The sequence below is a fragment of the Pseudopipra pipra genome, chromosome 5, assembly GCF_036250125.1.
Source record: "Pseudopipra pipra isolate bDixPip1 chromosome 5, bDixPip1.hap1, whole genome shotgun sequence".
NCBI classification, from domain to species: Eukaryota; Metazoa; Chordata; class Aves; order Passeriformes; family Pipridae; genus Pseudopipra; species Pseudopipra pipra.
In genome coordinates, this window is record NC_087553.1 from 19845765 (window position 1) to 19858997 (window position 13233).

Here is a 13233-nt window from a genome sequence, read left to right on the forward strand (position 1 = left end):
ATGAATATTTGTGGTAATCAAGTTAGGATCACATGATTTCTGGAGCTCCCTACTGTCACCTACTGTGTAAATGAAAAGAGACGAGATCAACTACTTCATGAGAAAAAATATTAATCAGCCCAGATACTATAGGAGAGGAGTAAGATGGACATCTGAATAGAAGGGAAGACATATGAGAAAATACATAATGTATACACAGAAAAATTCCTACAGCTGGGTGCGATGGTGCTCATGGGAGATGTTTTTCATATGGCAACCCTCCCCTCCCTTCCACTAGAGGTACAATTAAAACCTTGTCATTGAGCAGCTTAATCTTCTCTAAAAATGGCAACATTTTAGAAAACTCTTCAGCAACAGAAAGCTTATTCAAGCTTACTAGCATCCCCTACTGTTATATGTAGCAGGTCACTTGATCTCCTGAATAGTATGTTTAAATATAATTTATTTAAAGTTAAGCTATATTTTTTATTATTTATTTCATCATAGTGATTAGCTGTCTTATCTCTAGCACATCTTCTTTTCACTAAGAAGGAATAAGGAGGTTTTAAAGGTGACCTTTCTTTAGTCATTCTTGATAATCAAGTGATTCACACAGAGCACCCAGCCTTGGGAATCTATGCAGCCTGTGGCCTCACAAAAGTAATGCAGTCTCCCTTCCTCTTCTGCTCTTTGCTAGTCAGACCCCAGCTAACAGCAGACAGGTCAGCCTAGCAATCCTGTGTGTCCTTTGATCTAAAGTCACTTCTTTATGCCTTTACAGACCACCACCACAGCGTTTGTGCTCTTCTGTCAGCCACCTGGTAGGTACCACAGAGGTCAGTGTGGCAAATGGTGCTGTGGAGACAGAAAGAAGCAGAGCTGTTTCAAGGCAGCTGCTGATTGGCCAGCAGGACCACCTGGAAATAATTTTCTCTAGCATACATTGCCATCCCGTCTCATACATTGGAAAAAAAATATACTCAAGAGGTATGTACCTGTACTTGTGTTTGGCTCTTACTAGCAGCATGGCTTTTAAAAGCATAAAACACAGCCAAATGCATAAAAAACCCCTGTGTGTGGAAGTCATGCTGAGCAGAGTGCAGCTGTGACTGTTCCGCTGCTAGCACTGGGATCAACTGATTAGTGCCACACCAACTGCAGCCACGCACAAACTTACTTACCACCTGGTCCCCAGATACACCTGGTATGAATGTCCTGTGCTACAGCTCATCTTGCATGAGGGAATGTTATAACTAATCAGCTCTGCACTCCAGCTTGTGTCCTAGGAGATGGTTTGTGTCTGTATGTGGTGCACAGATATATGCAGGAAATCCTAGAATAAACCATGGTTTATAATGACTAACCTTTTAAAAATCTGGAGACATCCTGGAGTTGAGGTATGTTATCTTCCTGGTAGCCACAGTACCTCTCCAGCTGCTGGAAAGCATCCAGGTACTGTGTACAGGCATGAGTAGGGTAAAGGCTTCTCAGCTTCCTGTAGACTTCTCTCCTGAAAAGCAAAAACTGTATAGCATGACCCACCTTAATAAAGCAGTATTATCTGTCCTGTCTACAGATCTAGAGAGGTGCAAAACCTCAGTACACATCATGGTCTAAAAATCTGCACTTGGGACACCTGGTGCTTGGAAGCTGATGAGTGGACGGATGTAGCAAACCAGAAGGAGTTGTTTCACTTTTCCTTCAGAAGGTGGATTCTGTTCAGAAAATCCTTTTTATGTCTTCCTACACCGTCCTTTAATGTAACAGAACTCTAATTCCAAGACAGAAGTGTTTCTTGCTTCTTGCTCAGGATGTTAGAGGCACCAGGGAAATCCCAGGGAGAAAGATGAGCCTGTGATACTTTGTTGTTCAGTTTAGGAATGGAATGAATCACATATTCCCTCCCTCTCTGCCTTGGGGTACAACTTGAAATGCTGGTCCCTCTTTCTCCATGCGTAGGCCTAGCCTATATTTGTCGCTTGCAAACCTCCTCCTTAAAAAGCACATCTGATACTGAAGAGTAGTATCTGGACAGGCAAAGAGATTCATACTTTTGCAGTTCAAAATGCCTGGCACAGGCTATGTATTTCAAAGATATGCAAGTTTCTTGAAGCATTTAGCCCATTATACAAAAAAAGACCAGCCGAAGAAAAATATATGTAACTAGATTTGGGCATGGGCTTTAAGTTTCTCCCAAACTTGATGGTGCTTGGATTTAGAGCTGTGGTTTGGAATATATTTAGATCTTGCAAAATAAACAAGTAGGAATAGGATGGCAAAGAACCTTATAGAAATAGTTATTTTTGTTCACACATGGCCCTAGGGTGTTAGCAACTTTATAAACATTGTTTTATGAAAACTGAGATCATTCTTGGAAATGCTGGCTACGGGAAATGACCTTTTGTTGTTTTCGTATTGTTGGGGTTTTTTTTGTGATGCTATTGTTGCTATGGAGGTGATAGCCAGTCCCTGGTAATGGTTCTCTTAATTTGTATGAATGTCTTACATGGTGTGGGAGTAATGAACCAGAAGTAAGGGGGGGAGGAAAACCCCCTTAATTTAAAAGAACAGAGGAGAACAGTGGCTGCTGTCACTATTGCAAAAACCACAGGAGAACGGGTCATTTCCATGGAAGAATTAGGAAAAAATGAAGACTAAAGTTCAAGTGGCTTATTTCCTCACAGAATACTACCGGCTTCAGTGGGATTGCATGGGATTTGAACCAGTACACAGCTCATACCCAGATTAGAGTCTAGAGAGAACAGCCTTGTTTACGCTTCTGCATAAATGGTCCCCTTTATCAAAGTGTCATTCTACTGTGTGTCCAAACATTGACTTCCACAGAAATGGAGGCAGTCTCAGAGATTAGTGATGAATTATCTAAAGCTAAGTGTTCCTCCTCTCTAAGTACCTCTAAGGCAATCCTCTAAGTACGTTCCAAAGTCAAGAGAGTAGCAGATATTTCCAGATGATTACTTAGCTTGCCCTAATGTAGTGTCTCAAATAGTTGTAATGCCTACTGTAAGGAGGTGCTCTCACTCAAAGGACCATTAAGCTGCTACTTGATGGTACTTCAGTTCAGAGATGGAAAGAAGAACTGCTGAAAGCACAGTCTATGAAGTACTCTAGAAAGGAGCCTCATAATGAAGCATGAAGCCAGCCACTGGAACGACTTTGATGGCAATAACCTATTTAACATAAATTTCATTGCTCTTTTAGGAAAAAAGTGGCACTGTTCAGCTTTGTTATGAAGATGTGACAGGTGCATCCCCATAGTTTTGTCCTGAATTCTCCATTTTTCTTATACAGCTGTTACCCATAAGATGTCTTCTGTGACTACTTAGTTTCAGGACCTTCCAAGAAGTTGCTTTGAAAACAAAAACTCAGATCATCTGTACCCTCTGTTTTCTGAAAGTCGTATTTCTTCACTGGATTAGTTTTCATTTTTATAACCATGTTGCTACAAACTGAAGGCATCCAACAACTCTGAAGAGTGACACCAAGGGAATTTAATCTGTGGTATAAATTTCCTGTTCAATTGCATAGTGCTCAATTAAGTTGTGCTGTAATGCAGCCTGACCTCAGGGCACAGCCTCAGGGGGCCATGAGAACAACTGGGAACTCTAATTTTGGAAACAGTTTTACATAACAAGACAACCTGGGTTGCTGAGGCTGGCTGTATGGGGAAATGGGCAGATACTCCTTTGAAGGTCTGTTTAGTTACCACAATGGGTCTAATTCTAGGTGGAGAAGAGCTGGAATGACGAAGGTTGGCAAAAAAAGACCAAAACAGGAAAGAACACAAAATTAAATTTTCTTAAAAATGACATTCACACACACCATTTCATGCCAAGGTTGTTGGCTGGTGGTAGCAATCATGAACATGACACCGACCATCAATCTTTGACTATTGAAAGATGCTATAAAAAGCTATTTGAGCTTAATAAAAATGTGACCTCCTGGATGAATTGGATGCAAGGTTTATATGCGGTTGTGGATTTCTATGGCACAGTAGATTTTATTTAAAATAAAGTAAGCATTGAAAAAGATGGAATGAAAGCGTAGTTGAGGTTCTGGCAAGAGACATCTAGTCTATGGATTTAATTTCTGGCATTGAAATAAACTTTGTACATAATTTTGGGCAAATCACTTAAGGTCTAGTGTTTTCAGTTGCACATTTATAAAATGGGGTCTTCATTCTTTCTTTTCCCCATCTTTAGGCTGTCTTTCCATTTAAATTGTAAACTTTTCTGAACAAAGACTCTCTCTTATTATGTGCACATGTGGCACCTTGCACAATCCCAGGACTCTGCTTTTAATTGAGATTTTGGACGTATTTATGCTTTGTAGTATCATACAAATGTGTAATTATTACTGCTTACTGAGATTTGTTAGTTAGTGGGAGAAAGAGGAAACAGAGGGATGTGAAATAAGGACTCTGTTTTCTTTCAAATCTGCCACATACTTCACATAATATTTACAAATATACTTTGAATTGGCTTAATTTTGTTTAGTTCTCTGGTAGATATTTGGGGTCTTTTTTTTTTTTTTTTGAGTGGCAAATCTTCAGGAGAAACAAAGCCCCAGTAAAGAAATGCTACACCCTTGTAAAAAACTTGCCATCATTTCATATGGTATCAAAGGCCCTTTTACGATGTAAATGAAGTATCCTGGAAGGGTACTTCAGAATTTACCTTCATTTTGAGAGAATTATGTATATTCAGGTTAACAGGAATGAATACTTGAAGGATAATAAGCAAAGCTCTTCCATCCTGTGAATATTGAATTAGCCACATCCTGTGAGTAAACTTCCATACTGCTAGTGGGCATTTTTTCCTGGTAACAGGCTTAGAAAGGTGATATTTCTGTAAGCATCACAGCTGTGGTAGATTTGAGGTCAGTTAGAAGTTATGCTATAGGCTCCAGGTGTTTTCTGGGTTCTGATATCTTGATGGGATCAGCAGGCTGGGAGAAGGTGAGGAAAATGCATTTTACTCTAGAAAGTGAATAATTAAGACCACCCTGAGAAGGGCTTTCTGCAAAACAAATGACCACAAGATGATTTTTCACAAAGGAGTAAAATTTGAGATGGATAAATACAGTCTTAAGACGTTATAACTGTCTCACATTGCATGTCTTTCCTGGGACTGCAGTGGAATGGTCCAGGAGTTGGACCCTAAGTACCAAACTCACCAAGTTGCCGTCTCCTGCGCTGTGTACTCGATGAGAGGCAAAGGGTCTCCCCTGTAATGAAGAGAAGAAATAAGACGTGTCTAACAAAGGTCAGTTTCCAGGTATAATTGATATATGGATATTTGTTGTAACGAAGACAAAAAAAGCAAAATAGTAAATAATTAACAACTTATTTGTCTTGGTAGGCTCTAACGTGTGCATTCTCTCCTCTGTTACAATGTGGGGAAGAAACAGGAGGATATGGTAAGAAAGGGAGCTGTGTTCTGCTTTACAGAAGGAATAAGAGGCTTTCTCTTACCTCTGCTGAAGGTAATCTACCTGCCAAAATGCAGTGTGTGCCTGGAGGGTCCATCCCTGGAGGATGTCATCAGCCAGTAGCATCACAGAGAATCATTCATAAACTCATTAGCGAACAGCTGCCCAGGCATACACTGTGTGGTTATCACTGACTTCTCTGAGAGGTGGTCTTCCCTCCTCTTCCTCACTGTTGCTTCTTCAGTAGCTCTGGGTCTGTTCATTGTCTGTTTTTGTGCTGTTCTGAGATGTGTTGGGTGTGATATTTGATAGAGGAGAGAAAACTGTACTCAAATGTACACAAGACTTGGGAGATTTCAGCAGTTCTTGGACACCATGAGACTGATAATCCACAACCAGTTCTACATGTACATTTGATTTACTCTGTCAGACAGCAGTATAATTCTGGTGAAGATTTGTTTAGACATAAAGGCAGAAACATTTTCAATCACCTACTTGAGAACTGAGAGGTTTTTAGGGTTTTCAGTAGCTAATGGGCATAGACAGAGGCATTTAGTAAAGTAAATAACAAAAATAGTAAATTGCTTTTCATTGTCAAAAATATGTTCCTAAAAATTTTCCTTGTATTTCCTTGAAAAAGATTAGCCTCAGCTCAGAATCTAGTCCTGAAAGGACCTGCAAAATTGAAATTAAAGAGTCATATTGAAATCACCTCTGCTAAGACAAAATGCAGCACTGAAGGAGATATGAATGCAATCTTAAGATTTTTATTTAAGATACATTTGCTGTGTTGTGACAAAAGTCTATTTCACATGGAGTGAAAGCTTTTGTGGCTGAATTCTGTTCTCTAAAAAGTGGCCCCATTGATACACTGACAAAAGATTATATCTCTGATATTTCTTCCACATGAAGTCTGAAAGCACGCACTGAACTCTCTCTTCAGCAGCCTTGTACTTACACTCTGTAGTTTAAGGCAAGATCAGCAAAGAATGCCCTCCGTTTCTTATACTCCAGGTCAGCATACCCCTGAGTTAGAAAATAATTTGAAAAAAGTTTTACATTAAGAGAGATTTGTGGTCACAAATAAATGTGCTAACAGAGGCACTCAGAAAAACTAGGCCTAGGTTGTTTTCTGAGGCAATGAATCTTGAGCCTTGTGAAGAGGGTAAGCCAAAGTCTGCAATCAGTTATATCTGTGACATTTTGATGAAAATTTGCGGGCTGTGACTAGAAAGAAAAGTAACATGGCTAGGTGGGAAGATTTTGGAGTATATAAACACTTCATTGCAGAATCACACACTTACCATCACACACTTACCATCAAATTTAGATGCAAATCACATTAAAAATGGGATAGAAAGAGGGCTATTGCTTACACTGGGGAAGAGCTGAATCTGAATCACTTCTTTCCTTCGCTGAGCACGAAGGTTGCAATATCTGGCTGTGATGGACACGATGGCACCAAGCCTATCCAACTTGCCAGAGAAGGTACACTGCCCCTGCACGATACCCTGTGCTTTGGGCAAAGAACAGGCCCTCACTGGCTAGAAATCATTAAAACCACCACTGGGTCTGTAGGAAGTACAGGCTGAGCACTCAATTCCCCCTTGCCCATTTATTACTATGTTATGATAAAGAGGGATTCAGTGGTATCTGTTTAAAGGGGAAGTTTCCCCATCAAATACCAGAGGTTTCTTTATGCCCCTTCCGTGTTTACTAGAAGTTAAATTTCAAGCAATCTTTGCCAGCTATTGAATATGAATAGAGCTGTGGAATCATGTTCCTTTTAACTTTACATCATTCATAATAGGAATTAAATCTGAAATCTGGAACTGTATACTAATATAACTCATAAAACAGTGTTGTTCAGCATCACTGTGCAAATATTTATTATCCTAAAATATTCAGAATTTACTGGAATCACTTTTCATACTACAAGCCAAATATGTCCCTTAGGTTTATTCACATAATTCTCAGTGCAGTAATAATACCAGTAATACTGCAGTTAATGAGTACTGTGTGCGTGAATCTGAGGAAAGAGCTGGATCCTGAGAGTACATTTATTTTGTCATGTGTTAGGGATAATGTGTTCATTCAGATGCCACCGTAACAAGTCCCTTCAAAACACATGAAAAGCCATTGGGACAGACTCACGTAGATGCTGTGACATATCAGCTTTGCCCCTGCTGTTCCAAGGGATCTGTACTCGCCCTCTGAGCAGCAGGAGCCTCTCTGGAAGACCACTGCAGCCACTATCAGGGTGCCCCAGGAATTGGTGTCACAGTGACATCAGTTTGATTTTTTGGCCATTAAAGAGAAAGTAAGAAAAGAAATTATGAACCCGTTGGATATAGACAGCCCAAAATGTGTATTTGATAGTAAATGTATATGCAAAATCTTTGCTGAGCTACCTTTACCTCAGCTTATTTGATACTTTCCTCCAACCTGTCCATTTTTGAGCCTTGCTCAGAGGCACAGTAAATCAGCCCATGTTGTGTTCTCTCCTTCCACAGACAAGTGGTGTTCAGTGCCTGAGGTAACTTGTTTCAACTTAAGGATTTCTAAATTGCACTGCGTTCTGCAGTTCAGATTTATCCCCAGTCAATATTTTGTTAACTCTGCACCACTGCTGCTTTCTCTCATCTTCTTCAGTGCTCATACCTTCTCTTTGGCAAAGTAAGAGGGGAACTTAGTCCAGTTCAAAGAATTCTCAATATGTGTTCATTTATCTAATGAGAAACAGCCTCAGAGCTAGCTCAGGAAAATTACAAATACTTAGACTGTTTCAGAAAGATATGAGGAAGAATGAAAGATGTCCTGGTTAAGGAGGTTATGAAGCTCTCCCAGAGAATTATAGTGTAATAAGTGATTCTCAAAAATAGAAGAGACATTTGTAGACTTGAAAAGGGGTTTTTTTCGTGATACACATTACTGTACATAATTCACAACATAACATTGTGTATGTTAACAATAGACCTAAATAGAATTCAGACATATAGAGAAGAGAATGACAAAATCTGTCTTGTAGATTCTGTTGACACCCATCTAAATTTTTCACACATCTTTCAGTGCAAAATATGTGCTCTTTTTCTTTGTCATGCATCACATCTATATGATGCTTGACAGAACACAACACTTCTGGACCTACCTTGTCAATCTGCAAATGGCCTTTTGGAGCCTGTTTTGTGTCTGCATCTGACTCATATCTCATCTGTACTAAAGCTTGAAAACTTTGATGAGAAACAAATGTTTGTTTGTTTGTTTGTTAGTTTGTTCCCAGTATTTTGCCTTACTATTATTATCACTAGAGCAGGACTCTACAGTGCATCTTTCCTCTTCGTTCTCATAGAACCTGTGCTTATGATGAGGCTAAGACTACACACATAAAGCTTGTCAGTAAAACCTTTTTTATGGTCCATTCTTGTAGGGTCTCATGCAGTCTCTAAATTCACTGAAGATCAGCCTTCATCTGGCCCTTTATTTTTTCTGTTCTTTCATGGGTATTTCTTTACTCCTGAAATTTTCCTTACAAAAATCTCCCTACAGAGAACTTCTCTTTTAAAAATGAAATGACAGTAATGTTAAACTTACAGGATGACCATGGTCCAAACTGGGATCATACTTAGTGATCAGATGGTGACACTTGTCCAGATCTTGGATTTTTCTGGGGAACCAGGGTACTGGAGAAAAAGCAGGGAGAGTTAAATGAGATAGGATCAAATAATTTTTAAAAGACAAAGAAAATAAAAGTTGTGCTGAAGATTACAAATTTTCTTTTCAGCAATATCTAAGAATATATCTAAGAATATTCATATTTACATGTCACCATAGTCGTCATACATGTCACTAGTTGACTTTGTTTGCAGACCAAAGCAGCAGACTGGATGAAAAATTATCTGAAATTAAGTTGCAGATATTCTCTCAGTTTTACTTAGTAAATGCAATTTTTAAAGACAAAAATGGGTTTTTTAGAGCAAATGTGATGTTCTGTTTGACAGAGGACAACAAATTTATTTCTATATTTTGATCTTGTCTAAAAAGTAGTCTTACATTTTCATACCTTTGAAAATGAAACAATACTTTAAATGGAAAACATGAAATTTCTGAAATTCCTAGAAATAAAACAGACCAAAAAGTATCCTGACCTCAAGTTTTTTCCTTTTGGCCGTTTTTTTTTTTTTTTTTTTTAGCAACATTATTCTAGCTTTAGCTGAATTTCCAAACAGCTTCTTTCCCAGGAAGTAGGGACCGTTTCCAGTGACTAAAATAAAAATAAAGTTTGATAATTTTAACATAAGTGCCAGCATTTACAACCAATGAACTGAGAAAAGTATTGAAAAAAGACAAGGTTAATATCACTTTCTGAGGTCAGACTGAAACTGTAATCAAACTTCCTCTGTTACAGCTGAGAAAGGTCTATTTGGGGTTATCTTAACCTCATACTTCACAAAAGACCAGACATCTCTATACTTAATAGTAAATTTAACTTTTGCCATATTATATTATACCCAGGCACAACCAATTCGGAAAGGTACAAGGCTACAGATACACACTGAGGTTTGGGAAATTATAGCTCTTCCATGCATTATGGCCAATTTTGTGATAAGAAGTCAGAAATATTAGTCTGACAGATGTCTTATGTCTACCCAGAATTTTTTTTCTGAGCTTTTGTCTCTGGCTGTATCAATGGCTCTGCATGCAAGATTATAATCCTGTCATCTATAGTCATATCTCCTCAAAACTGGCACCTGATCATATCTCCTCCATCCCATGTTCCATACACATCTTGCCTATTCCCTATGGAACTAAACATAAACACACCCTTTTGTAACATTTCCTTCTTTTGACTGTAGTTCCTAGTCCTGGCATACCTTAAACCTTTCAAGTCACAAGGAAATCCTAAAGAAATGCTTCTCCATCCCCGCAACCCTCTTTGGCTCTCTAGTTTCCCTTATTATAATGATGTCCTTTTGATAGCCTCCAGTCCCATGAGTACAGCTTGCCATGGGGTACATCTTACCACTAGCCTGAAGTTGAATTTCAAACACCCAAAGATGCCCAAACAAGACTGTATTAGTCAAAAGCACTCTGGGAATATCCGTCTGTCCTTGTCAAGGATGGGAAAAACCATACTAATTCTGTATTCAGAAAACTCAACTTGTGAGCTGAACCCTCAGCCTTCCCATCTGCCAGGGACACCTCTGTCATCCTCAGAATTGTAGTAAAGGTCTCTTATCAGCTTGTTGTACTTACCCATCCTCTGTCTGCCTGTAAACAGGAAAAATGCCCGTCTGCCTCTGGCAAACTCACTTAACACCCTGGTGACTGGTAGGGATAGTGGCTCAATAGACCACAGGCAGTGCAGTAACCACTTGTTACTCCAGCACTCTGCCAGATGAAATACTGTTCCTGAAGTGTAACCTGCAAAGCTGCACAACCTCCAAACCTCCAAGCTTTTCATGTGCCTGGGAAAATGCCTGATGCTCTGTTACTACAGATATGGCAGCAGGGCTGTTCTCTTCAAGAAACTCATTCCTTGATTCTCCCAACCTGACCGGTACCTTCTGGTACCTGGCCAGACTTTCTGTTGGCCCTTTCCCTTTTGCATTCTACAAGCCTCTCACAGTTTGTTGCATTTAGGTCTTTCCAGTGAAGAAACAATGTGCCTCCAGACAGTCCTACTGGACACAGACAGCAGTAGCCAGGACACCATAAACAGGCATAAACTATTTTATCAAAACCAATGCAATACACTACAAGCAAATGAAACATTCAGACCCTTTGCTATGTCATTGCATCCCCATCAAGTGTATGTGTCTGTCTTGAAGCAATCAGTTCTCTGCACACAATCTCTCTCACACGATCTCTGCAATCTCTCTGCACAATATCTCTCAGTTCTCAGCACACAATCTTCCTGTCATTGAGGAGTTTCTTGTTTCTCTTCAGCTTTTTGATTGGCTGCTCTCTCCTTCTCATCTCCCTTTTCACTGGAACACTTTTCTCACCTCAGTTCCACTGGCTAGGATGAAGTACCTCTAATTCTGCACCAATGGGAATGGAAAATAGTCATGCAGTGACAAAAAATGAATGCGCGCTCACCTGCTTACCAGACAAATTAAATTGCTATTATGAAGAGGAAGATAAATCTAAACTACTTCATTCAAAAGAAGGACACTAACAGATGCATACATTTCTTACCTTTGTCTTCTCTGCTAGTTTTCACATCCTCTGCTACTCTCTTTAAGGAGGTGATAAGGATACTAACATCAGCACTGTGAACTTCACATTCAATGAAAATGTCAAGATCATCATCAGACTTCTTGGGCTTTTTGGCTCGCCGGGTTTCAAAATGATAGATCTGTGTTTCAAACATCTGCAAGAGACAAATGTTCATATGATGAAGCTTCTCCAAATCCAGGTAAGTCTACATACGTTTCTAAGATGTCTTTAAAAGGTGACTAAAAGAGGTATTAACAAGAAGTGCACGTTAAAGGAAAGAAGTCCAATAATATCTGGTTTAGAAAGAGCTAAAATACAGGCAGGGCTAAAAATTAGACACTGTAGAGTTGGGTAGAGACAGATGGAGATGAAAGATGAGATACTGTTGGCTGTAGAATCTTATCTGAGCTGAAATAACAAAGGAGTGGCTGGGTAACTCTTAAAACCCTCACAGCATGAAAGCAGATCTATTGATGTATAATAACACCATAATCATTAAATAATGGTGAACTATTAAAAATAAGTAACAAATACAATACTTTTCTTTTGAGTTATTCAGTTTCCCAAATGAGAGTGAGCACCTGGTAGGGGTACTTCAGCTGCCCAGACTACATAATGCCTATGTGGTTTACAGCTTTTGTATTCTTTGTATCTCCTGCCAAATATGCAGAGAAAATTCACTGGCTTCTAACATCCCCATAGCACACCCCTCTGGCGGCCACCACAACTACTAGAAAGAAATAATAGATTGGTATGTCCTCTAAACCACCCTTACATAAAATGTTGATTCTTCTAAAGGACTGTGCCCAGATCCTCCCTCCCTCCAGAACACTCTCCCTCTTCACCCATGAGACCAGAAAACTTCTCTTAGCAGCTGTAGCAAAAACAGGACAATGAGAAAAGGGGGAAGGCAGGACAAGGCATAAGTCAGGCAGGAAGCAGAAGGGTGAGAGAGGGAGAGATGCAGAGTGGGAGACGTGAAAGCAATAGAAGCAGAAGAGAGGGCTCAGTGAAGGAAGGGAATGATGATGTCTGTACCTCAAAGACTTTGGCTGCCTTAGAGAGCTCAATCTTCCTCACATTGCAGAGACTGAGGGACAGGATGAGAGTGGCTCTGTCATCCTCCCTGTTTGAGTCCAGGCTGCCTTGGCTGTTCAATGACTCTATGCCACACATCTCCTTCTCCTTGATGGCCTCTTCTTTCAGGCCTGAAATGCCCACCAAGTCAGTCTTCATTGGGAGATAGGTGAGTGGATTGTAATTGCCAGATGTTAAGTGGAAACTGCCTGAGGGTGTGAATGCTTCTCCCAGAGAAATAGCCTGGGGAATTGGTGGGACTGGAGATGCAGTGTCTATGTGGGTGGTGAGATCAGAGCTGCCAGACAGCAGTGAGGCATGCTGATTGCTACTGTGTTAGGTGTAGGGACATTTATGTTGGCCATGCCAGACACATCAAGGGAAACCGCCTGTGTAGGATGTGCGCAAGAGCACAGGATAATCCTCCTCCCCTGGGTAGCTTCAAAGAGCGGTCCTCCTGCTCTGATTGAAGGTGTCTGCAAGCTGTTCAACCCTGGAGATGGGCTTCTT

The 13233-nt window shown here is 40.0% G+C and overlaps 1 protein-coding gene across 1 annotated transcript in view; it reads right to left on the reverse strand.

Annotated features, from left to right (window-relative positions):
- Window positions 1-13217, reverse strand: part of LOC135414264 (tyrosine 3-monooxygenase-like) — a 34717-nt gene extending 21500 nt beyond the window's left edge. The window contains exons 1-6 of the mRNA XM_064654829.1: window positions 12685-13217; window positions 11626-11800; window positions 9019-9107; window positions 6386-6453; window positions 5173-5223; window positions 1344-1489 (exon numbers count right to left, since the gene is read on the reverse strand). Coding sequence (XP_064510899.1) covers window positions 1344-1489; window positions 5173-5223; window positions 6386-6453; window positions 9019-9107; window positions 11626-11800; window positions 12685-12882 — 727 coding nt within the window. The 5' untranslated portion in view covers window positions 12883-13217. The remainder of the gene's footprint in view (window positions 1-1343; window positions 1490-5172; window positions 5224-6385; window positions 6454-9018; window positions 9108-11625; window positions 11801-12684) is intronic.
- Window positions 13218-13233: the final 16 nt, after the last annotated feature.